Genomic DNA, 26,994 nt, shown 5'->3' on the forward strand with positions numbered 1-26,994 from the left:
TTCTTGCTATGCTAGGTTTAGTTGGAGTTAGACTCAAGAAAGCTATAGATTCTGAGTTCTCCTCTTTGTCAGTTGTTGGCTGTCTGCCTATTATCTGGCTCTGGAACCACACAGTAAGGTCAGGGAAGAATTTAACTGTGGGTCCTGGATAATTTATGTTCCCTTTTCTGGATTGCCTTTGGACTTAAGAAAGGCACAGTGTCCAAAGTTCCTTTGTGCCCTTCCTCAGTGTGCATCTCCTCTGGGAATGCTAGGGAACAGCTGGGCTGCTTTGAAATCTCGCAAGAGGGACCACCAGAAGGATGTTCAGGGGTGTCTTTCATAAATGCTTTATGTGATTATGCTTCTTTGCCTTCCTAAGTTGATATTTTATTTATTGATTTAAATTATTCAATCACATGAACATTTATTTATTTTAGGCCTCATGCATGCCAAGCAGGTGCTCTTCAAGCCAGGACTACATTATCAACTTGTGGTTTTGTTAACCACACTCAACCTGGACTAGGTTCTGGTTATTGTAGGAAATGGGTTTTAGCTAAGCCGTGCTCCTTCCCTCCCTACTAAGTCTGTCTGAAAGAGTAATTCCCAGTTTCTTCAAACACTCTAATTGATCTATTCCTATTTTCTAACTCTTATTAGATCTCATGTTGCAGTGACCATCAATGCAAGTGGCTTCCGGTTCCTATGAGCACTTTCTCCACCCAGACCCTGACCTTGGATATCAATTCTTGTTATGGCACTGTGGATGCTCTTCGCTATGCCTGGACCTTATGGCCCTGTGAATATAAGCAGTGTCCACTATATCACCCCAGCAGTACCTTACCAGCTCCTCCCTTCATTGCCTTCATCTTAGACCAGGTCCCTGGACATTAGAACAAGATTGCCAAATGACAATTAGATGCAAGAGTGACTTTTAGAATTTGGCGTTTGGAAGTTTAAATGACAACTGTTACTTTTAAATGAGGACATTGATAGAAAGCCTTGTTGAACAATTCTCAGCTATCATGTGGCTATTTTTATATTCTTAGAAGTGCCATGGCTGGTGGGCAACTTCAAATGCTTGTGTTTGTCTCCTGGTTAGTCTGAGCCTCTGTCTTGGGCAAATTCTGAACTACAACCAAATTGAACCTCAGTGTCATTCACTTTCTTCACTTTTTTGGGAGTGAAATGTTTTGATACTTTTCCTCCCAAACTGTCTAATCTCAGGGTTGGAAGAAAATTTTAAAGGCCATTTAAGGCTAGGTTTCGTGTTTTTTACAAAACCTCCGACAAGTGATTATTGACTCTTTCTGTGAGAAATTTTGTTTTCCAAAAGTTTTTCCTTATGTGATAGAAAAAAACAAACCAACCAGACACTTGGGCAGTCATATTGGAAAGTGCCAAGGGTATGCCTTAAAGAATGGAGAGAAACAGCTATGGTAGGAGCTCAGTGCAGGCACATGGTGACAGTTACAGCAGGGATAGAGGAATCAGGACTAAGACAAATAGAAGTAGAGCTAACTGAGCCAAATAGGTCATAAGAATTAAAACTGAGTCTCAGGCTTTTTAAAGGTAAGAGTTTAACTAAGGATAATCCACCTGGAAGGAAAAAGTTAGCTTGAAAGAAAGCTACATGATAATCCTACAGAAAAATAATGTGGATGAGACAAATATGTAAGAGGGCTTTTGTGTGTATATACTATTAAGAATCAGGGGGTTGGGGTTGTGGCTCAGAGGTAGAGTGTTTGCCTAGCATGGGCAGGGCCCTGGGTTCAATCCTCAGCACCACCTAAAAATAAATAAAAAGAATCATAATGCAGCTTACTGGTTGGTTAAAAACAGATATATGGCTCTTGAAAACTATATTGATTACAAGTTGGGAATAAAAGTATTGTGATTAGTGATGTATATCTTTTTATAATCAGTCAAAATTGTGTTAAGAATGGACTTAAAAGAATTACCATTTAATGTGAAAAATGAATACTACTAATGCAATAAGCACTATTTTCTCCACATCAGCCTTTCAAGGGATTCTAGTGCTATCCCAAAGAGTAGGAATAGCTTTATCAACGTCAAGATTTTATTTGGTAAAAGATCTAAAAAAAAAAAAAAATTGCACTCTGCTAGGAAGTTTGGCTCCTTTTGAGGATTTCCTAGTGTAAATTAACTCTTAATGCTTATACTTTGACCTCTTATGCATCTGGCCCCATGGGAACCACAATCCTAGTAACAGAGAGGCTCAAAAGAAAAAGTCAGGTTACTATCTACTCCTCACCCAGCCCAGTGTGTAGGGCATGATGTAACATGGGGCATGTTGCATTAGAACAGAGGAAACTTAACTTGCTGGCTGCTACCGGCTTCCCAGTCCTGGGGCCACATGGGGCTAAGAGCGCCTGGCGATTAGCCAGAAGGCATTGCCATGGGTTGTGATGAAAAATTGTGAAAAATTGGACCACCTCTAGGATAGGCTCAGAACCCTTTTGCCCTCACGGACAGCTCAGGTCTCCCATTACTGCCTGTAGGATGGGTGTACATGTGAACTCTCCCCACCCTGCTGACCTTTACCCTGATTGGCTCTTGTACATTATATTAGCTGTGTGTGTTTTCTCAATAAACGAGATCCTGCTTTGACTGTTCTCCCTAGCACGTCTGATTGTCCTCCGCGTCTGGGCATGCTCCCCCAATCTCTCCTGCAGGTCAGGAGGGAAGGAGGGAAGGAGGGAAAGGAGGGAGGGGGGAGGGCTAAAAACCCCAACACAGTGCACTGATACTCACGGCCTCACGGCTATTCTAATTTGAAAGTAGCCTGCAGCTGTGAACTGATCAAGATAATCAATAAGTCATAGATATAGGTTATAGGTATAAAGCAAGATAGAATAGATAATCAGTAAGCAACAGACATAGATTAAAGACTATAGGAATAAGGTAAGATAACAGATAAGCAATAGTAAGACATAAGTTCATCAGGAATAAACCTAAGTAATAGTAGAAAAATCATGTTTCTGTAAAACAAAGGATTTAAGTCATAGGATAAGTCAGTGTGTCAGTATAGTTATAAATAAATATAAGCAAGTAGGTTAATATAGATAACATTAGATCAAGTTGCTATGTTAATCTAATCTTGTAGCCAGAGTTTATAGATATTAGTAAAATGACAGATGAAAATGTGTATGTAGGCCATAAGATAACTGTAGTTGTAAGTAGGCATCAAATAAGTTACTAGTACTGAGTGTGTAAAGCAATTGCTCTGGTAGAGACTCATTAGTCATTTGCAACAATTCCCGCCTTTCTGGGATTACGGGAATAGGGTCATTGTAGTCATTTGAGTAAAAAGATGTGACTATAGAAACTCCATCTTAGTTTCTTTGTAAACTGTCCCTGTGAAGAGAGAACTGCATGACCCATTTCTAGGAAATAGAAACTAAAGCTCTTTTCTTATAAAAAATTGCCGCACTTTGTACCCCACAAATTATACCCTGCTCAGGATGCAGCGGTAGTGAGCTACATCCTGGATTTGAATGCCCTTGTGGTGGGTCTACATGACTTTGAAGTAGATTCTTCCCCGCCAACCCCCACTCAAGTTCAGTGTATGACTGTCTAGCACCTGCTTGAACCTGGGACTGTGGTCAAGTGAACCGTAAAGCTAATGCTTTTTTAGCTTCTGTTTATCGCTTGCTTGCTGACTGGAAAAGTCCAATCCTGCCTAGAGCCCACAAATCCCACTTATTAATGTTTTAATTTCTGTGATTGGCTAGCTTACATGACAATAAGCAAGTCCCTGAGTTGTGGTTTTTGTGCTTATATTCTCCTTGGTTGGGCCAGGAAGCTGCTGTCCTCCCACAGAGCTTGAGTCTCTACGGTGGGTGGTAGTCCCTGGCCAGGTAAATAAAGCTCTATTTGATTTGAAATTCAGATTTAGAGTGGTTTCTGAAGTGGCTCCTCATAACACAGGCAGGAACTCTAAGCCAAAGTTGCTTAACACCCAGTCACCTGGTATACACAGGGTAAAAAATTTGGTTTAGGTAATTTATATTAATGAAGCCACATGTAAATGAATTTTAGTGGTTGAATAATTTAAAACATTCTGTAGGAATTCAGTATATTTCCCCCAATGAAAAGAACTTTTTACTGTTTGAAAATGAAGTAATCACTGTAGAAGATTTGGACTACTGAAGAAAAGCACACAGAAAAATCATCCCCAGATCATCAAGAGGGAAACACAATTTTGGTAAACATGCACTTGATTTGTTTGGCTTAAATATTGTACACTATGTAGTATATTCTTTTGTAATCTGTTTTTAATTTATTCTACCAAAATTTTCTGATGCAAATAAAAATTTACAGTATTGCAGCTGTGGATCCCTATACTTTATTTAACCAATTTCCTAAAATAGGCATATGGATATTTTAGAAATCTGCATTGTTAAACTAATATTATGAAGAATGTTACATACAAACATCATACCTCACTCGTTCAGTTATTTCTTAGGGTTCTTAACATGAGTAACAGGTTAAAATGTATGTTTAAAATTGTGATACTTACAAGCTTAACGCTCCCAAAGGATGAAACAATTTACATTCCCACCAAGGTATTTTTTCCCACCCCTTATTGACATTGGATGTTGTCAAATTAAAAATATTTTAACAATTTGGTAGATGAAAAGATACTTTAAATACATTTTGGCAGTGTTTTCTAAGTTTTTAAAAAACCTTGGTACATAGCAAAAACATTTAATATTATTTCACATATCCCCATACATATTTGTAAATATTTATATAAATACATATATACAATTATAATTGAAATCAAAATTACAATCTTTTCCCATGTGATGTGTTTCAATATGTTCTATTTTATTTTTTAAAAAAGTAGGTGTTGACTCTTTAAATTTATGAAAAACTAATGGGTTGATTGTAATTTGAAAAACAGTTCTGGTAAACTTGTACTAATTTATTAAAATAATTTAAATGTCTAAGATGAGATTCTCTTTTAGGATGTGTTTTACTCAGGCTGAAATACCATAGAAAAACATTTGCTATTTGATAAAAGCAGCATCTATTATTTTGGTGTAAGTGCAAATATGCTCCAGCAATTTATGCAGAGAAATAAGATAAAACACTAAAACATCTCAACAGCTTTGATCCCCTCCCAACTGGATTTGCTACTATTCAAGTTTTACACTGTTTATTTTGCATTTTAAAAGTTATAGAACTTCAGTCACACAGTTGCTGTTCATTTGTAGTGGCCAGTTTGCTGTGCTCTCAACACTGCTCCTTCTGATCCCTCCCCCTGCTGGTCACATTTATTACTACAAAATGCCAATCCCATTCATGTGTCTTCAGTTGGTAGTCAGGCAGTAGAGCATGTGAACAATTCATTCTCACCACTGTTTCCCCATTCTACTTCTGATCCTTTCATTTCCAGACATCCCTGGGCACCTGATGGATGGGGAGCTAAGGAATTCCATAGATAGTGTGGAGTTGTAGCCATTAGAGATAGTTAAGCCTCCAAGTAAGGCTATATAAGCAATGTCCAAAGAATTCAGTTGTATAGAATGCAGAGTTACATAATTAGATGGCTAAAACAAAATGATGGGTTAAGTGAAATGAGGATAGAACTAATCCCTGATTATATCTGAATGTGTGTAATCATGTGGTTTCAACTGAGTTAAAAGCACATTCTCCTAGCCTCAGTAACTTAGTGAAACCCTGTCTCAACAAACAAAAAGGGCTGGGAACGTAGCTCAGTGCTTAAAAGATGTTCAAAATATGAATGTATCCTGGACTGGACTTTGCAACTTGAGTACAAGCAGACGATCCGTTTGTCAATACTGCCATGAGCAGCAAGCAGGAGCCTGGGTTGTAGGGGCTAGGGGATTTGGGACTCCTCAACTGGGATCAAAATCAAGAGTGGAAGGTTGCTAGAATCTTATCTCCTTCACAAATTAGTAGCTGCTAAAGACTCAAAATCTGTATTAAATCATAAATTAAATCCTAATCTCTCCAATGAGATAATATTAGGAATTAGGGTGTCCAGGAGAGGATTAAGTCACGAGGATTCTGTATAGTGTCCTTATAAAAGGGTCCCGAGATAGTTGCCTTGCCCCTTCCATGATGTGAGGCTATAGCAAGTCTATGAACCAGGGAGCTAGCCCTCACCACTGACTCTGCCAGCACCTTGAACTTAAAGACTTTCCAGCCTCCACAACTAAGAGAAATAAATTTCTGATTATAAACTACCCAGCCAATGGTATTTTGTAATAGCAGCTGAACAGTCTTTCACTCTGATTTTTAAGGAACTGAAGTTTATATCAGGAAGAGCTAAACAAAAAAGATTATGTCCTGATTACAAGAAGAGAAATATGAGCAAAATTGTCAAGAGAAATTTATTACTAAAAATAAATCAACACAGTTTTTCCAGGGTAACCTGTCACCATAGAAACTTCTATGACAAGATAATGTCTTCTTTACTCCTGAACTGCTGCCTTCTTCCATATATTCTAAATTTTAGTTTAAGTTAAAAATCCATCCTGATGAAAATGATGTGGACTCCGATCCCTCTTTGTTTAATCTGAAGATTGAACTGGATTGCACTGTGATGGAGACTTCAGGTGCTGCAGGTGAGTATCCACCAAGGGTCCCTGTGTCAGGAACCCCGGCTGGTAGGATGACACAAAGGCTGCAGGTTGAAGCTCAGGGAGCTCCAAGGATCCTGGAGAAAGCAATTTCTTAAATTCTACTACTGCTTGGGAATCTTAGGAGAGTGTTTAGGCACATAAATAGCCTTTTAATTCCTTAACACCCTTGCATCTATCAGTCCAATTTTTCCCTTGGTTGTAAAATAGGACAGATGTTTACTTTTATCATGAAGAAAACTGAAATAGATGAAGTCGTTTGCCTATATACATATAACTCTATTATGATCTGAATGCCTGAATACCTGACTGATCTTCCCATTTGTGGGAAGCAATCCAAGTAACATCAGTAGGACCAAGGCCATGAGGTGAATTCTTTAACTTCATTTGAAATGTTACTCCCTGTACAGAAGCCTTCCCCTGGTGTTCCACTTAGGTCTTACTTAGGTTATAGAATGAGACACTGTAGTGGTCCACAAAGGGTCACTCAGAATGTCCTGCCTTTTGCAATGACCACAGGTGCTTCCTGTGACTTCTGTGAGTAATTTGGGAATCCAAGCAGGCCTCATGTTCCCCTCTGACTCAGTACCTTTCATGGTTAGATCAGTGAAAGCTTACATCACTTACTGCCTAGATATATGGAATACTCAATAATGGGTGCAGAGGGGATAGTATGTTCAAACCAGAAAGGAGAAGTTAAAAGATACCTGGTAGGTGCTGGTATTGTGGCTCAGTGGTAGAGTGCTTACCTAGCACATGTGAGGCACTAGGTTTGATCCTTAGCACCACATATAAATAAATAAAAAGCTACTTTATCCCACCTGAAACTAAAAAAAAGAAAAAAAAATACCTGGTACAATGGGATCATTATGCTCTTCATCAAAGGTCTGTCTCTGAAAGGCTTCAAAACTCACAGCTACATCATTCTCTGGCAGTCCCTGGGGTAGCTGCCCCTCTCCAGGTTTGCACACATCAAATTTCACCCACTGGTAACTGTAAGATCAAAGGGAAATCAAAGTTGTCTGCTTCTAATAATCCATTCCTACCTCCAAGGCCTCTCCTATGTATATCTAAAAATATATTAGCCAAAGGGGGAAAAAAGTAAAATAGGCAGGCTTCTTTAGTGATACATTATTCTGCTAGTCTTCTCATCCTTTTTGCTGTTATAGTACACAAAAAATGATGCAAGTTAAGCATCCCAAATCCCAAAATATGAAATACAAAATGCTCCAAAATTTGAAACTTTCTGAGTACCCAGATAAGACAAGAGTGAAAAATTCCACTCCTATTATGTGATAGTTCACACAGGTGCACAAAACATACTGTATAAAACTGCATTCAGACTATGTGTGTAAGGTGCATGTGAAATATAAATGACTTCTATGATTAGGCTTGTGTTCCATCCCCCAAATATCTTATTGTGTATATGCAGATACTCGAAAACACCTCTGGTCCCAAGCACTTTGGATAAAGGATATTGAACCTGTAATAATTAAGTCCAGGGGTTTCTGGCTCTGCTCTGCTACCTAGAGGCTAAAAGGGTCAGTGATGAAGCACTCTTGTTGAGAAGCAAGTATGCCTTGGACATAGTAGATCAATGTAACTGCTGCTCTAGGTCCTTGGTCAGCTGATTACTGAGGTTCTCTCAACAGAATGAGTTTGACCACACTTACTTGACACATTTTCGAGCTCCTGGACAACTCTGAATCAGGTTGTGAATAGTTGGATGAGAAAATCCAAAAAATTCAGCTCCAGATGGAAGCAGGTTAGGCATTAATTCCCCCCTAAACAGGAGAGGGAGAAATTTAGCTTCAAAGCTTAGAAGGAGATGGAGATAGGTTTGAGAATGGAAAAGTGGTATAAATACACAGGATGATAAAAGATACTCTGGAAACTCTAGCTATTAGGATGTCTGAAGGATGCAGGTTAGTTTTGTATATTAAAAAGGGATCTCTACACACTGAAAGAAAAGCTCTATAGGGATCTTTTAAAGCTGTTGGTCAACTTACTTAGTAGCACTTATGGTCCTGAGCAATTCTGCATGACAAGCATCTGCAGAAGAGCCAACAACAGCATTCTGGGGGTCATCTTCAGGAACGATTTCAAACTGAGAATGACAAAGGAATAATTAATCTGTAAGAAGGAAGTAGAGTCATACCTCCTACAAACATTTCTTCACTTGAAGCTGCTGTATCCATACTAGAATATAGGTTACACACAATTCCCTATAGTGCTGTTAAAAATTCAAACAAGGGGATGGGGATATAGCTCAGTTGGTAGAGTGCTTACCTTGCATGCACAAGGCCCTGGGTTTAATCCCTAGCTCTACCACACACACACACACACACACACACACAAAAAAAAAAAAAAAAAAATTCAAGTATACAGAAGTCTTCTGTTTCAATTCTACACTTCTTGGGTGACAGCTTTCCAGCAGTCAAAATTTAATTAATTCCATACCTTTTTGGACCCTTTCCTATCCAGCTACTTATATCCTTAAGTACAAATAAAAATGATATTTTAAAAACACTTGGGATCAGTCTCCATGTACACTGCTACATGTTATTCTTTATTCTCATTTGCACATTTCTCTAGGAAACATGAGATTACCTAGAAGTATTCTGGGTCAAAGGACATATGCATTAAAATTGTTGATATTGCCAAGTTACCCTCCAAAAAGATTACCAGTTTTCATTCTGACTAATGTATACATACTTATTTTCGTATACCCTGGCCAAGACTGGATATTACTAAAGTCTGATATGTACCTAAAGGCAAAAATAAGGTGTGACTTCCTCCTTACTTGATTGTTTATTTTTATATTACTCTATAGGAGTACTGTATCTGGACATCAATCCCATGGTGTACATGTTCTTCCTGTTTGTTGCTTAACTCTGTGGTATCTTTTTTTCCAAAGCACTTAATTTTTTTTTTTTTTTTTTTGTGGTACTGGGGATCAAACCCAGGGCCCTGTGCATGCCAAAGCATTTAAATTTTTAAAAGTTGACTGTTATTGTTTTCCTTTATAGCTTCTGTGTTTCCATATCTTGCTAAAGGAACATTTTGACCTTACTTTAAGACTAAAAATGTTCTTTTACACTTTCCTTTAACATATTTACAGCATAAAACATACTCAAGTAACTGAAAATCTTATTGGGGCTAGCCATGGTGGTGTATGTCTGTAATCACAGCTATTTGGAGGCTGAGGCAGGAGGACCACAAATTTCAGGCCTGCCTCAGCAACTTAGCAAGCTCCTGTCTCAAACAGAAAGGGCTAGGAATTTAGGTCAGATGTCAAGTACCCCTGCGTTCAATCTTCAATGCCAAACACAAACACACATATACCTCTAGTCATACTGGCATGTATTGACAAACAAATCAATGAAATAACATCATCTGCAAACAATCAAGTATTTTATGTATTTAATTTGTATCCTGAAGTAACTTTTTTTTTTTGGGGGGGTAGGGGGTATTGAACTCAGGGGGACTCGACCACTGAGACACATTCCCAGCCCTATTTTGTATTTTATTTAGAGACAGGGTCTCACTGAGTTACTTAGTGCCTCACTTTTTTTTTTTTCTGAAATCCTCTTGCCTTACCCTGAGCTGCTGGGATTGCAGATTGGTGCCACCGCACCTGGCCTGAAGTCAATGTTAGTTGGGCAGAAAAAATTAAAGCTAGATTTAGTTCACAATAACCTAAAAATAATGTCCAATTGAGTTTAGTGATCTTAAAAACTAAAAATCTCACATTTTTAGAAAATGTTTTAGCGTTTTATCTTTTGGTGGAAGACTTTTTTTTACTAAAAATTCAATTAGAATTTTGATTAAGATTTGCATTGCACTTACAGATTTGTTATAAACAGGATACATTGTTATAACAGTGGATCTCTGTGCTACTTTCTGAAGAGAATTGCTGCATGACCAAGGTACTTGAACTCTTCTACTTCACCTACCAGAGTCAGATGACAGGAGCGAATACAATATTACTCACGTGAATCAGGCAGGCTCAGGATTCTAGCACCTTTTGCTCATATTAGAGGTAGGGTGCCTCTAACCTCCTTCCATACAATTTTCTAGTGATGTATAACCTCATCTGACAGTGAAGCCTGGAACTCTGAAAATGGTCTATTCTTCCCAAATATGAAGAGGTAACAGATGGGGAAAGTGAGCTGCATTACATTTTAGCACTAAGAAGGATGAAGAATGGCATGAGGGGTCAGGAGTCCCAGGTCCTTAAGAGTATATGCAGCCATATGCTATGTCCACTTTGGTTCAATCTGAAATGGTGGTGTATCAAATTAATCTTCCCTGTATCTGAGCCTGTACTTAATATAAGCAGGCTTGATCAAACCTCACGTGGTGACAAAGTAGTGTGGTTCAATGGAAAAGCATTAATCGAGAATCAGACAGATACAGATTCATATTCCAGTTTAACCACTTATTAGTAGAGATATGACTTAGGGCCAGTTACTTCTCTGGTATCTTGGGGCTATCCAAATGGTGATTATATAGCACCCACTTTGTAAAGTGTCAGAATTAGGATACTTATTAAGTGCCTGGAACACAGAAAGGTCTTAAAAAAAGAAAAGAAAAATAGAGGTTATATTTGATGGAGTACCTGAGGCTGCACACCACCATCCTTGATCTGACAGGTATACAGACACTTCTGGTCTGGGCACTTCATGCTGGCATACACCCGAGTACTGCAATAGCCCACAGGGTAGATGGCATTCTCATCATGGAAGCCAGGTCGGTCGGTGATGATCTATAAAAAAGATTTCCCCAACCTGGGATTGAGGTCACTGAGGATTTAGAAGTTGTGTTTATGGAGGTAGTCTTTAGAACCACTTTGGGTTGTAAAGAATGACTGAAATCACATAGAGAATAGAGAAAGTGTTGGCTGTGTAGCAGACAAATCTGACCTGGTTTCATAGGGACTGGAGATTTTCTGGGGTTGGTATGGATCAGCAAGGGGCTGCTAATGGGAACCGGGAGGGAAGGCTCAACCCCATTCCCAGATTTTTCTGATTCTCCTCTCTATATGTTGCTGGTCTCACTCACCTCCCCCAGGCTATATACTGTTAGACCCCCTAGTCCGATGGGGAACACAGGCCGTCCCGAGGGATCCAGGGCAATGGGCTGAACCAGCTTGCGAGCACCTCCCTCCATTTTCTTTTTCTTGATTGTTTTCTTCAGAACTGAAACGCAAATCTGGGGTCACCCACTTTAGGCCCCTCCCAAAAGCTGAGGGAAAGGGAAAAATTTATACATGGAACGCTAAGGGTAATAAGTCAGCCTTGGTATTATATAAGATGCTCCTTGACTCAGGATGGGGTTATGTACTGATAAACCCATCATAAGCTGAACAAAGGATAAACTGAAAATGCATAAAATTAACCTAACTTACCAAATATCATGGCTTAGCAATACAGCACAGTGTGGTATATCAGTTGTTTCCTTTTATGATTGTGTAGCTGACTGGAGCTGTGGCTTGCTGCCACTGCCTAGCATGGAACTAGAGCATCATACTATACATACTGTTATTCTCGGAAAAGATCAAAATTCAAAGTATAGTTTCTACTAAATGCATATTGCCTTCACATCCTGTAAAATTGAAAAATCATTAAGCTGAACCACTGTAAGTCTGGGACCATCTATATTCGCTGAATTCACTATTTTTCCTCTTTCCCAAAGCCTTGAATATCTTTCTAATGTGCCCCTAGATGGTAACCAATTTTAATATTAGTGCTTAGGAGCCAAAGCTAGTAAGTCTTCTTCATTTGTAAAATCAGAAATTTCCCAAGCTAGTAGTGTGCTCAAAAGGCCACCGAGCCCACTTCCCTGCCTCTCGGAAAGACTGAAGCAAATGTAACCCTGAGAGTTGGCGGAAGAGGGAAAGTGGGGGTCTCAGTCTGCTCCCTTAGACATTTAACCAGGTCTAACAAGAATCTATTCATCCAAGGTGGCTCTAATAAGGTACTTACTTCTCAAGAGACTTTAAAAAGTGTTTATGTGGCCATATGTCTACCAGTCAGTAACAGGTCTGTCATCAGTAGCTAAGCCACGGGAGCAACTGATAACACAATGTACCTTCCAGTTTGCTGTTCTCTTTGCCTTTTTCTTTTTTCTCCTTCTTGGATTTCTTCCCAAATGGTTCCTCTGCCCCAGTGCTGGGCCCAGAAATGGGTCCAGCTCCCTGTATAGTTCCCACAGAGCTGGCCACACCATAAGTCAGGGGCAAACTGGAGCCGTGGGAAGGAGCTGCAGCCTGTATTTCTCCTTCAGTTAGAGCCTGAAGTTGAAGGAGCTTCTTTAGCAAGTACCTGAGGTTGGGAAGGAAAGGGAGCAGAGGTATGAACTGCCACTTTGTCTCAATTCAATACTTCACTCAAACACCAGAAAAAGCCAGAATTATATACAAAGATTATCACACTCATAAAAATAAGATTCATATTGAACTCTCAAAATAACAAAGTCCCAGAAGATAATCACTACTTCAAGAAACAAGGATAAGGATTGTAGCTTTTCTCTCTTGTACCTGGAGGACTCCTCTACCTTAAAGTTGGAAAGTGTCAGGTGACTGAAGGGCATATACCATCAGTTGGTTGTATATATATTCATTGTGCTTTGTATAGAGAAGTAAAGATTGAACAAATATTTGTAGAATATTATCCCTTGGCTATTTGGGAGGTATAATAAGATTACTTATTAGATGGCAAGAAGACTCAGAAAGATGAGTAGAGGAGTTGTCTCATCATCATGGTCCAACATGACTTCAAGGTTTGGGAACCAGTTCCACAGATTTTTTTTCTCTATACTTGATCAAGCAGTCAAGGGGTTGTGCAGTACATAAAAATCCAATGGGAGAAAATTCCCAAGAGCAATTACACTATGTTAATCACAAAAAATGTGATTCTGAACACAAAATGAAGTCGGCTCACCTTCTTTCTTCTTTTGCTTTAAGAAATTTTTCCTCAAGACGAGCAATTTCATCGCAAATAGCAGCATTTTCCTTTAAGAAAAAAATTTAAACACAATAAAATAAAATAAATAAAAGGTTAAATCATTGTTCTGGGAACATTATCCATATTTCAAACCAAGGACTGTTGTTGCTGGATAAGAAGAGCTATTCTATGTTTTCCAGACAAGCTATAAATAAATCTCTAGGGAAAGTCAGGTTCTATTATAGGTAGGGTAATTATATATTACCCACACAGAGACACCTTTGAGTGAAAAGGGGACACTATTAATAATACAAGAACAATATGGTAAAGTAGGACTGTCCCTGGTAAACCAAGATAGATGGCCACTTTAATTAGAATAACCATTAGCAGAGAAAATGGCATACTAATTAAATTCATACTATTACGTAATTATGAGAACTATGTCTGGGAGCTTTGGTTTTTGAGAGACAAAGAAAATCTAACTCAAAGCATCCCATAATTATACCCTAAAGTGACAAACTGGAATGAAGTCAAATCTAGTGTTTAAAATTCCTAAACTTTATAATTCATTTGTATATATTCCAGTGCCATCTTTCCAATGACTCAATCTCTTAAGCACCAATTGTGAAGGAAATGTTCCATTCCAGATGTCCCACAGATGGAACCTCTAAGTTTGAAAGTTCAAAGCAGTATCCTTTTTCTTCACACAACCTCCTTCATGACTTTGGCATATGGGGGATAAAAGAAACAATCAGATGTCAAGTTCTCTTAACTTTAATTTTCTTATTTTTATCCAATGCACAGAGAAAATGCTGAATGAATATTTTTGGAAGGAGTATTCTAATTTACAAACTCTTATGCTTCCAAGAATGCCGAGTTGTTTAAGCTTTTGGTAGAATGAAGGGATAAACTATTGATTCAGATATGAGGGAACATTCGAGGACTCCACCCCTATTTCCATTCCAGGCATAAAGGCAAATCAGAATGTTGTAACAAAGTTATCTTAGACAAACCAGTTTATTCATTTAATGAACTTGATGTCCAGACGATAAAAAAGGCAGGAGCAGAAGGCATAATGTATGAGTGGGAGTTAAGAAACACCTAGGAGACTCAAAGTGGGTTACAAGACAGAAATTATTGAAAGGTTCATGTGCCTGTTTAGTTAAGGGATCAGTTATGGGACAGTGGGATACCTGGGAAATATGCTGTGTAGTGGAATTTATAAAGCGGAATTGATTTAAGTTGGAGTGAAGGCTCTGACACAGTGCCCTTGGGCAAATCGTCCCTGAGCTTCAGGGTTCAACAGTGCCTAATTCTCAGGCATTTCTGAGAGTTCTGCAGTAATAACGATAATGATTAAATAAAATTTATTGGCAGACCTTCTGAGTATCAAGCAATTTTTCATTTAATCTTCAGTAGGGTAACTAGTTACTAGCTTTCAATTACAGACGAGAAAACAGGATGAGGAAAATTATGTATTTTATCCAAATAGTAACGTATACTGAAAAGCTAACACTGTCACTCTGGGAGGGGAATCAGCCTGGGGAAAGATTTCACGAGGAAGCAAAGTTTCGAGGCGGAGGCGGGCTGAACGACCGTCAGACTCACAAACACCGTAGCCTTGGCCGCTTTTCGCAGCCGCAGGTACTTCAGCCGGTACTTCTCGTTCTGGCTCTTCTTCGGGAGCTTTTTCATCCTGGCCTTGCTGGAGTGCAGCGGGGCCAGCGGCGACGAGGCCAGGCAGACCAGAGGCTCATGGTCTGGCCCCACTACGGGGACTCCAGGATGAGGCCGACATCAGCTCCGAGGCCTACTGGCGGGGAAGAGCGCGGGCTTTGTCTGCTCTAGTCTGGCGAAATCGGGCCTGCACGATTCTAGCTCTACAGGATGTCCTCAACGAGGACTACAGGGTCAGAAACTTTGCAGCGGAACCGGCAGCCGGCGCTTTCTAACACTTCCGCGTCTGTCTCGGAAGTAAGCCCCGCCGGAAGTTGCGTAATGACGCCGGCTGCGTGTAATTTCCTGGGCGGGAGCTCAAGGTGATCCCGTGAGGCAGATTCTGGGACTGTGAGGAGCGGCGCGCAGTTTTGTGTAGGGTGTGGGACGTGGAGCGCTGGAAGGGGCGGCGGCGGGAAAGGACAGTCAGTGACGCTGTGTCTTAGCGCGTAGCGGAGGAAAACTATTGCTGAGTTACGGCGCGAGTAAATAAAAACCTATCATCGTGACTAGGTCGCGCTTTCCCAGGCCACTGCCTTTCAACACCTGTTTTTCACATTTCATTTTGACCCGCCTTCTTCGGTTGTAGGAAATAACCTTGACGCAAGTGCTGGGACTGCTTCTTTATGCAGTTCTCAAACATGTTTCCTATGTTCTGATTTTCCTAGAGTTAAGACCACGGTAAATAGAAAGACTTGGCTCTTTCATAGTTTTTTTAAAGAGAGAGTGATAGAGGGAGAGAGAGAGACAGAGAGAATTTTTCAATATTTATTTTTTAGTTATCGGCGGACACAACATCGTTGTTTGTATGTGGTGCTGAGGATCGAACGCATGCCAGACGAGCGCGCTACCGCTTGAGCCACATCCCCAGCCCGCTCTTTCATAGTTTTGAATCTAGTGGGGAAGGTGAAAGATTTTTCTTTTTGTTTTTTTCAGGGTTTGCCAGTTCGTTATTTTTATTTATGGAAGATTTAACTTAGCAGTTTTAATACTGGCACAAAGTAGGCACTTATTAGATCTTTTCTTAATGAAAGTGTGTTTCTGAACATATCCTTTCATAGTTCTAACTTGACAACCACGCTCTATGTGAAATTACCAAATAAGGAAGATACAGTGTACAAAACCATCAAGCGCCTAAGGCCAAATGGCAGGATTACATTCTTTTAGCAGTGCCGCTAATTGAGTGAGTCACTGGTTCATAGTTGTTTTTGTCTTATAACAATATATTTAAAATTATGAGGTGATTGGGATTTCTAATCTGTACTGATAAAAAGTATAATTACCGTTCAACATTTGAAATGTATATTTCTAGAATCAAATATGGAAATTCAGGAAAATATGTTACATAGTTAATAAGTTAGCTGAAATTACTAGAGAAAAATGTTATAACACTAATATGAATAACAACCAGAAGTCAATAAAAGGTATAGAATTGATTCATTTCCGAAAATTGTAAAAATGGTGACAGAATCTTGCTTGCACAATGGTTTAGTATAAAGCTTATGTAAGTTTTTTTTTTTTTTTTTTCATCCATGTTGTAAGTTGCCCTTGTTGGACTTAACTGGGTGTTAACAAGACAGCTCAAAAGTACCTAACAAGGCCATGTACATTCAGTTTTGGCAACTTCCAGGACCATTTCCAGTTCATAAAATACCCAAATTATGCCTTTTAATAATACATATAGGAATTTTACCTTGGAACCTGAAAATGGCCTCAGTAATAGGAAAAGACTTTCTTTTTTTTCTTTTAAAAATTCATATTTGCTAACTCTGTAGTTTATTTGCTGTCCTGCTGTGTTTGTCCCTGTAGGCTTTCGGATCTGAGTTTATTTGTATCATTCATTCATCTACAGGTATCTTACTTATCCTGTAGGAAGGGAAGTGCCTTCCTTTTCTTAGTTTGCAGGCTTCTCTGACCAATGGTCTTCAATGGAATTAGTTTAAAAATGTTTATTGTTTCTTCTTCATTACAACTTTATTTTTTTTTACAATTCTAAAACACTTCTTGCAAATTTTAGAAATTTAAAGTAGAAATGTAGAAATTTAAAAATTAAAAACAAGGAGGATTAAAAACAAAATTGATGGGACTGGGAATGTAGCTCAATAGTAGTTCTCTTGCCTAGCATTCAGGGGCCCTGGAGTTGATCCCCAGCTCTTCAAAGGAAAAAAAAATCATTCTGGAGGCTTGATCACATAATTCAAGTTAAAATTTTGATTCGCAGCACTGCAAAACAACAAACACAAACATACACAAACTAAATTTATAATGCTGCAACTTATGGAAAACTACTCCTAACATGTTAATTTTTTTTCATGAATTTTTATTATACTAAATGCTAGGTTTTCTTTTTGCTCATTTACTGTGATTATCATTATTCTACAGTGTTATGACTTCTTCATAAATATAATTTGATTTTTTTCCTAGTTCTGGGGATTGAACCTAGGGCCTTGCACATATAGGTAAGTGCTTTAGCACTGAGCTACATCCTTAGCCCTGTAAGCATAATTTTAAGTGGCTAGTCAATATTACAGTGTGTCTGTATTCTATTTTCCATAAGTATTTTGCTGTTCTTTGACTCTTTGGTTAATTGCTGTGTATTGCATCTTTGTGCACAGGGTTTTTTCCATTCAAAGGCTGGATTTGCATGCTGCAAAGAATGTGGTGCTACTGAGCATTCTTTTACTAATTTGTGTAGAATAATTTTTATTTTATGACCCAACCTTTAGCAAACTTACGACAAATGAATTGGCGATATTAATACAATGTAGTAAATTTATTTCAGAGGTAGGTTTTGTTTGATATGGCAGCACCCAGTAAGGAAAGAAGGGAGTAAACAGGAAGGTTTTTTGAAGGAAATGTGTCCGGGTACACTCTGAAGGAGAAGTAGTGGCTGGCTTAGTGAAGAACAGAGGAAGGTCTCCCAGGCAGTGGAGACAATATATTAAAAAACTGAGCATCAGGAAAAACCCAGGAACTGCAAGTGGCTGATACAAGTGAAAGCTGTATGGGAAGCAAGAGGAGAGACTGAAGTAGTGGGCAAGTTTTAGATCATGAAAGGCTTTGTGTAGCAACTGAAGAGGTGGATTTCTTAATGACAATAGAAAGTCATTAATGAATGTCTGTACATCATCAGTGTTTGCTTTTTAAAGGTAACTTAAGTTAGAAGCAACATAGCTTTTTTACTTATATGAAGAAAGGAGGGTCCATGCAATGATTTTTCTGAAGAAGTGATAATATGCAGCTTTAAAAAGAAATATAAAATGTGAGACATCATTGTATTGTGGGCTGAATACCATGGAACTGGATCAAGGATCCATTAAATCCAGACATAGGATTTGGAGTTAAGTATAAGGATGGATTGATGAATAAGAGAAGGAAAGGAGGGGCTCAATAGTACTTTACTGTTTATCCTGTGTAGTTATAAATGGTTGCTATTTAGTGGCTGTATGTGAAGGTATAGTAGCCCATAATCCCAGTCCTTGGTGAAACGAGTCCTTGATTTCGATGATGAAAAGTGTATCTAGACATTTCAAGACTTTTCTCATGGCTATGCATGGTCCTGCCTCTCTTGTCTTAAACTCTAAGACCAGATTATAAATTGAAGCCATCATTATCTCTTGGATTATTTTACAGACCACAAAGGGCCTGGTAAGGCTGATGAATTCCCCAAAGCAGTCTGGGCAAATTCCTAGGATTTTAGGCCACACCAAAGAGTTTCACATCTTTATTAATCTCTTACCAGATTGCTGTACTTTCTCTCTTGGGGGAAGTCCATGTATGCATCCTAGAAGGTCTATGGAGTGAATATAGTAAGGAGAACTAGTCTTTATAAATAGCCTTTAGAATCTAATTTTTTAGTTCTTTGACTCTTCAATTCCAGCCTTCACATTTGTTTCTGTATATTGATTTTATCTTCTTAACAGATAAAGGTTATGTAAGTCAGGTGAATCCAAGCTTGGCAATGCTAAAGTAGATATTTTTTTGTGTGTGTATTGCTGTATGTGACTTTTAAAGATGGTGAAAGACTTTTGCTTTCCACAGAATTTCTCATTGCGTGGTTTCTTTATAAACTAACTATGGATGTTCATCACACATCTGTTGGGTGAGATGTTTGGGTTTTGAGGGTTCTAAGCCAGCCAGTAACGTCATGAAATCCACCACTGTGTCAATGTTATGCTTCTGGATGGTTGTGTCCTTCAACACACATAAGACACTCAACCAGCTAAAAGAGATGAGCTCAGAGATGTTGGCTCGGAGGAAAAGAAGAATTACATTGAGGTCATTGATTGGGCATCCCAGCATCTTTCTGCTAAGGAGATCAAAAGCTGGGAGCATCTCATATACAGATAGGAGTCGTTTGTCCCACTGACACAGCCGTGTGAAGTTGTATATTATCACGGGAACCAATAAGGTGTATATTGCTGCACTGGAGAGGCTGACAATCTGAAAAATGGATAGGGAGGTCAGCCTGCATGTAATCAGGTCAGGGACATGGGTTTCATCATGTAGTAACCCTGCCTTGATGGAGCAGCTGAATTCTTCTTGGAAGAAGACATCCAGATGAAAGTGGCCAAGGTACAGGTATGTGGCTGAGGTAAAGAGGAGCAAAAGGGAGTTCCTCAGGAGGTAGGTGGCCACTAGTGAATGTGAGCGCTGCTTACATGCCAGGTACCGCTCTAGTAGGGGAAATTCAAAGTATCGTTCTTTTCGGGCCCTGCACAGGGAAAGAAAGGAGGAAAGTTAGGAAGCACCATATGTAGAACCATATCCCAAGAGTCATGTGGGAAACTAACAAATATGTGCATTCATTATGGAATTCTTGGTTAATTGAAGATCTGCCTTCCCCAAGCATAACCATGATTCTTCTCCCAAAAGACGTAAGTATAACTCATTTCTCCAAGTACTGAGTACAATGTGATAAACCTGGGGGATGATTGATGAATAATGAACGATCACTTTGGATTTTTGCCCAGCAAGTCACACACTAAAACTAAGCAGAAATAGGACCCTTTGGAAGCAATAGGCTAATAAAATTAGCACTGGATTGGGAGTCTAAATGTGTTCTAGTTCTTGGCTGTGTACTCTCTGTATGGTTTTTGGACCAGTTCATTTATTTTATACAAACGAGTGTGATGACAAGTATTTGTTGAGAATTGTGGTGTTCAGGTAGGTAAACCAGTCTCTGTTCCAAAGAAGCTTAGAGTCTTGTTGTGAGGGAAGGAGTAGACAAAACGTGCAAATATTCAATGAAATTAATACTTGATATGTTGCTAAATTGATTGATACAAACCATAGTCATTACAAAAGTTAGGAGATGGAGTAACAGTGCAGGTTGGAATGTGCAGAAAACTTTACAAGAGAATATTGGCTTAAAGCTGGGCTTCAAAAGGTAGAGGGGAACTTTTTAGAGAGTATATAGTGTGTGCATAAATGTGAAACAATATGATTTCAAATCATGGCTCAATTATGGTCACTCTATTTAAAGCTACTGTTAATTGTTCAGCTTTCCAGAACCCCTTCCCCTGTTTTACTTTTTCTTCATACTAGTTATCATCCCCTTATATATTTTACTGGTGTGTTCTACTTTTTGTCTGTTTTCCCTCTAGTAAATATAAGCTCCACATGAATAAAGATAGCTTTGTTGCCCCCCCCCCCCATGTATCCAAAGCACCCAGTATAGTCTCTGATACTCAGAGGTATGAATAATGCACTAAATAAATGATTTTTTTTCAGTGGAAAAGAGGGAGACTGCTTAGGTAGAGTGAAAGGTTTCTGTCATCTGGTTGAGTATCCCTTATTTAAAATGCTTGGGACCCCAGAAGTGTTTCAGATTTTGAAGTTTTTCAGGTTTGAGAATATTTGCATAAATTTTACTAAAAATGCTCAAAAATTTTTGGATTTTGACCATTATGAATATTGGATTTTTGGGTTTGAAATACTCAATGTATAGTTAGTTAGATGCTTGAAAAAGTAGTTGGATATGTTGAAGCAAATATTTAGGAGATTTTGGGTAGTTTTGGTAGATCTGGGAGGAGCTATTTAAGGTTTATGAGAAGAGGAATAGTGTATAGAAGTGGTATTTTAGAGAGATTAATCCCTTTGTGGCTCAGAGTGTTCATCTGTAAACTGCAGGTAGCAGGCCTTTCTCTTCTCTCTTTACAGTAATGACAGTTCATGAGATAATGGTAACTTTGCTCCCTTAAGAAAGATAACATAGAGGACATTTTAAAGATTATGGTGCATGGGTACCATTTTATGCTTAACTGCATCCTTCAAGAAAAGACTGAAAAAACAACTCACTTTTCCAGTTCATCCCAGAAGACAAGCGGGTCAGAGCTCTTCTGCCGGATCTTCAACATGTGCTGCACCAGGCGGATGGAACGATTATAGGATTTGTCTAGTTCGCTGATGATGAACAGCAGATCTGAGCTGAGGGCTGGAACAGCTGCATACTGCCACAGCAGTACTGGCAGGTACATGGCCATGGCCAGGGCCAGAAGGGAGTAGGGGAGGGCCTGTAGGACAAAAGTTGGCTGAGCAGGTGGCTCAGGGTGTTGAGCCTTGAGTGACCATAGTAAGTGAAGGCTTTTTTCTCCCCAGTTCCTATTTCAGAAGGGGAAGACAGCATGGGAAGTGGGCCACCTAAGGCTCTCTATCAATATGAAAGAATATAATGAGGTCCAGTAGGAAAGGGACAGCATATCTTCCTGTTCCCCACATTCATATAGTTTTTCTGATCTGTGGTCTATCTAGGGCCCCAGGGGAAGAGAAAGAGTGAGAATGAGAGGGCATGGGATATGTGTGTGTATGTGTATCTCTATCTCTCTTCTTGTTCCCTCGCAAATGTGTTGGGGTGAGTAGATGGCCTGAGGTTACAGCCAACAGTGCCATGTCATCCTAGGCCATGTCAACAATGTCCATAGCCGTGTCATTTCTTCCGTGTAGCCTTCCCTGACTTCTGTAATGTACACTTGTATTTTCGCATCTTTGCAATTTTTGGTAATGCCAAATTACACCATCAGAAACCATCTTGGAATTCTTTTGGGGTTCTTTCATGTATATAGATCTGTGAACTGACTTTCAGAAATGCATAAGCCTTGTCTCTTTAACTATACTATTAGCTACATGGGATAGGGGACTGAGGTGGATTGAATTGTATTTATGTCTCCCTCCCCAATATGTGGGCATCTCAATCCTTAGAACCTCCGCATGAAATCATATTTGGAAATATGGTTGTTGTAGATATAAGTAGATAATTTAAAATAAGATTAAACTGGAATAGGGTAGGCTCCTCGTCCATTATGACTGATGTTTTTTACATATACACATACATCATGTGAAGAGGTGCACACAGGGAGAACACCCAAGGTGATGAATCTATAAGCCAAAGAGAAGGGCCTTGAAGATCCATTCTTCACAACCCTCAGAGGATCCAATCCTACTGACTACTAAAACTATGAGACAGTACATTTCTGTCCTGTAAGCCAAAGTTTGTGGTACTTTATTATAGCAGCCTTAACAAACTATAATAAGAACTTTTCCTTAGATTTCCTCATCATACTTAAACCCGAAACTGGGTTGGGCCTACTATTTTGCTCACAGAAAAATCTCTACTTGTAAAGGTTTCTAAGGTCATGTTTTTGGTAGGCATTTAGCATTCATTATTTTATTTGCTTTTCACAAAGATGCTATCAGGTAGGTATGATTAGTATCTTTTTTTTTTTTTTAACAGATAAAGGAACTGAAGTATGAGAAGATTAAGTGCTTGTACAGGGTTACACACCCAGGAGGGGTGACAGGATTTATAGCCGGGCTGGTGATTTAGGAGCATATTCCCTTAATGACTACTTGACCAATACCTTCTCCTAATCTAGGGATGTTTTCTCCTTTTAGAAGAGAGTTTGGAGAGAAAAAAGGAGGGTATGGATTTTATTGCATCTGTGTGTGTGTGCCTTGCTTTTTGAACTAAGGAAGGAAGGTTAGGAATATGAGGATACAAGAGAAAGAATCTTTTCACTCCTGTCCAAGAAATAACTTTCCTTGAAACTAAGCTTTTTACCTTTGTGGAGTGTTTCTATAGGTTTGAGGTGGAGTTGGAGGATCTGGGTTTAGAGAATTTCCCATTGACTTTGATGATCAGGTATCTAATTTTTTCTTGACTTGTAAATCCCCTCTGTGACATCTTGAACTTGTTACCATCTAATTTCTGCTTGAACTGCCAGTGGCAGAGGCCTTCTGGTCTCTCTCCATTGTCTCTATCCTTCTATCCTAGAAGTATGGTATTTGGAAGCCTTGTTAGTGATCATCATTAAGAAATCACTACCCTTGAATGACTTCTGATGAAACATGGTGAACTGAACAGACATGTTACCATTGTTCCCTCATAAAACTCTTTAAAGCTGGAAATGGAAGCACACGCCTATAATCCCAGTGGCTCTAGAGGCTGAGGCAAGAGGATCGCAAGTTCAAGGCCAGCCTCAGCAATTTAGTGAGGCCCTAGCAATTTAGTGAGACCCTGCCTTAAAATAAAACACAAAAAGGACTGGGGATGTCAGTCAGTGATAAAGTACCTCTAGGTTCAATCCCTAGTACAATAAATAAATAAATAAATCCCACTAGCATGACAATAAAATATTAAAAAGAAAGACAAGATTTTAAAGGACAAAGAGAATTGGAGAGGCTGGACGCATGGCTGTAATCCCAATGACTCAGGAGGTTGAGGTGGGAGGATCACAAGTTTGAGGCCAGCCTGGGCAAGTTAGCAAAATCCTGTCTCAAAATAAAAAATAAAATGGACCAGGGATGTGAGTGGTAGAACTCCCCTAGGTGCAGTCCTTAGTACCAGGAGAGGAAACAAACAAACAAACAAATAAGCAAACAAAAACAAAACAGGAGAGGAGATGAGGAACAGAATATTGGAAAGCTAGAAATCAGAAGACACCAACCAGCATGTGGGGAGAGTGGGGAGTTGAGGCAGGGACAAGAGAGCTATTTGTACCTCAGAGCCAGAAAGGAATTGGAGATATGGAAGAACTTGAGCAATGAGCATGTAGGAGGGCTAACAGCAGAAAATTGAAAAATCTATGTTGAGAAATAGAACGGAAGTTCTTTTCTGTAATGTTATGCATTCCGGCAACCAACCTGGCCCTTCCTGACAGGATAGAAGTTTACTGTGTAGAGATTAAACCAGATTAAACTCTGTATTTGAGCTTACTGAGGGCAGAGGAACCATACTGAGAATGGGGGATCAGCTGAATGAATACTGAGTGGTGAGTTCCCAGAGTGCTGACAACCAGGCTTAAAACCAATTGCGCCCTGCCCATCCCCACAGGTTAAGAACTGAATGACTCTTCTCAGAGAGTAGTGATCAGCCCAAGAAAAGGATAAAAGATAAATTTGAGTTTTTTTTTCTCCCTCAATGGAATAGACCCAAGGGATCACCTTCAGCTAAAGGCTGCTTGTCGACAAGCTTCACCCACTGGTACAAGGCATCCAGTCAGATAAAAGTGGGCAGCTGAAGATCAGCAGAATTTGAAGAATGCGTGGAACATGAAAGTCAGCCACTGGGGCAAGATGGGGGAAGGAGGTGAGAAGGAATATAATGATACACCTCTCTCTCCTGCCACCCTGCTCTGAAGCCAGGATGACAGTCTCTGTCTGCTTTACCTTGTGCGGCCAGAGAGATTTTATCTTGTACCCAGCCTCATCCTGTTCATGGTGAACCAAGGAGTCCCAACAGGAGCTGTCCACATATGCAGCCTGCCGGACACTGAAGTTACTTGGAGAAAAGCAGCTGATTGGAGACCCTGGAATAAGAATACAACTTTGAGGCAGCATTGAGTTGGAAATGGGAATGCGAATTTGAAGGGGCCACTGTCTAAGGGTTTTGTAGAGGTCACCTTCACAACTCTGAATTTATGTGTGTGGCAGATACTATCTTCCCATGCTCTAGTTTTTTGGGGTTGGCACTGCTGTGTCTTGGGAGGACAGGGCATGACAGGATAGCACCCTATTGTTTGGCTTTTGCCTGTCAGTGTACTGTCTCAGCCTGGTCTGATTATTCTTTTCTCTCAAATTTCCCCCCCTGGATTCCCAGGGGATGGGGTATCCCTACACACCTGCAGTTTCTCACCAGACTTGCAGTGTGATGGTGGTATCTCCTTCCTGAAAAAGCTGACATCATTTATATTGTAAAATAGAGGATTAATTACCTGAACTTCTGAACCCAAAAGAGAAAGGACAGCAATTGGTACTAGAAGGAAAGTAGGCTTGGGGGAGAGTCTCTTATTTTTTGTTTTTCCATCATTCTGTAGAAAGAGGCAGAGCTGTGAGCCAATAAATACCTTTCCCCTTCTTCTGGATGAATGAAGGGGCAGTAGGAGGTAGGCACATGTCACTGGGAAATGTAATAAGCAAATGGAATGGCCAAAAAAGAAAGCCAGAAGTCCCAGTTCTCAGGAAATCCATATGCTTTTTAATAGAGGTAGTGGATTTGTGGGTAAATTCAGTACCTAAAACACCATGAACATGTGTATATTAGTTTCTCTGTGTGTGACTGGGGTTTTTGGAGAAAGCAGTAGGTTTTTTTTAGCACCTCTGAATGTGGCTGTGTCCGGCCCTTAATATATATTCTCAAATCAGTAACATTGGAGGTGGGTGTGCGGAGAAGGCTCAGAGGAAATAAGATACTTGTCAACAACATGGCTGATTAGGTCCTGAAAAGATTATGAGGCCCCAACCTCTATTATCTATATGCAAACTAAAGTAAAATATTAATTATGAAAGTGATATAAAACATAAGAATACTGAAATCATGACTAATTATTTCTTACTGTAAAATGTCAGAGGTGACTTTTAAAATTTTTGGTGCCTCTGCTTTGCTCGTGTCCTAAACTCATGCATGGTCTGTCCTTTAGGTAATTTGGCCCAGCCCAAAGTCATGAAACCTAGTCAATGTGGGAGCCATTTATCTTCAGAGCTCATGCAAAGAATACATTGAAGTGGGGTCTCTCACTGGCTCTTGGAAACAACTTACCGGAGGAGAACTCTTGGGCAAAAGCCAGAGACATCAGCAATAAGGGGAAGCCCACAGCAACAAACTTGATCATCTGGTCCATGGGCAGTTCCAGGCGCAGTCCTTTCAGGCGGGAGCCCTTTCGGTCAGGCAGCAAGGCATCAGAGAGCATATACTCTGCAGCTGTGTGTGCCAGAGACATGATGCTACCAGATAAGGTGTTCAGGTAGGCCAAGGTGTCCCAGGTTAGTAGAATGAGGAGGTAACAGCTTTAGGCAGCTGGCTTTGAGCAGACAGTGCTGCAGCCCCAGCCTCGTGGATATCTGTGCTTGGAGCAGGCGATGTTTCTCTAAATAACTGCCTAAGCCCTGAGCCAGGCACCCTGGTAATTAGAGGGGGGCGTAGCCTCAGTAGGTCCTTGCTGGAGGAGGGTCGGGTATCACTTGTGGTTGGTGCCAGGCTGCTGTCTTTGGATTGTTTCTGAGTAGATCAAGCCTAGTGGCTTTATGCTGCTCTTTCATTAATAAAGTATTTTCAGCGGGGTGGTGAAGAGAGGAGAGCTATGGAGCTGGGTCCCCATGTAATTGGTGTGGAATTTGGGTGGGGATTGCTTAAATCTGTTAAAGGCCATAATTTTGTGGTTTGGGTGGGAATGGAGCCCCCAGGACTCAGTTATGATTTCTATCTCTATAAAGCAGTCTTT

General features: G+C 39.7%; 3 protein-coding genes across 5 annotated transcripts in view; 1 reads left to right on the forward strand and 2 right to left on the reverse strand.

Moving 5' to 3' along the window:
• The window catches only part of SIAE (sialic acid acetylesterase), a 35,762-nt gene extending 31,875 nt beyond the window's left edge, over positions 1 to 3,887 (forward strand). For all 3 annotated transcript variants that reach the window (XM_081278983.1, XM_081278985.1, XM_081278984.1), the window contains one exon: positions 640 to 3,887. In XM_081278983.1, the coding sequence (XP_081135109.1) occupies positions 640 to 873 (234 nt within the window). In that variant the 3' untranslated portion in view covers positions 874 to 3,887. The remainder of the gene's footprint in view (positions 1 to 639) is intronic.
• A 2,464-nt stretch (positions 3,888 to 6,351) lies between these two features.
• TBRG1 (transforming growth factor beta regulator 1) lies at positions 6,352 to 15,318 on the reverse strand (the record flags this gene model as incomplete). The annotated part of the gene is given in 10 exon segments (XM_081278986.1): positions 6,352 to 6,691; positions 7,465 to 7,607; positions 8,288 to 8,398; positions 8,624 to 8,721; positions 11,236 to 11,382; positions 11,679 to 11,815; positions 12,708 to 12,940; positions 13,559 to 13,629; positions 15,170 to 15,303; positions 15,306 to 15,318. Coding segments are annotated over 10 exon segments (1,233 nt in total). The 3' UTR covers positions 6,352 to 6,545.
• A 4,033-nt stretch (positions 15,319 to 19,351) lies between these two features.
• On the reverse strand, positions 19,352 to 26,493 carry PANX3 (pannexin 3; the record flags this gene model as incomplete). The annotated part of the gene is made up of 4 exons (XM_081279820.1): positions 19,352 to 19,991; positions 21,578 to 21,792; positions 24,944 to 25,083; positions 26,313 to 26,493. 4 exons carry the CDS (start codon positions 26,491 to 26,493, stop codon positions 19,352 to 19,354), a joined length of 1,176 nt encoding a protein of 391 aa, XP_081135946.1.
• Positions 26,494 to 26,994: the final 501 nt, after the last annotated feature.

Source organism: Spermophilus citellus (genome assembly GCF_964194105.1).
Source record: "Spermophilus citellus genome assembly, chromosome: 2".
NCBI lineage: Eukaryota > Metazoa > Chordata > Mammalia > Rodentia > Sciuridae > Spermophilus > Spermophilus citellus.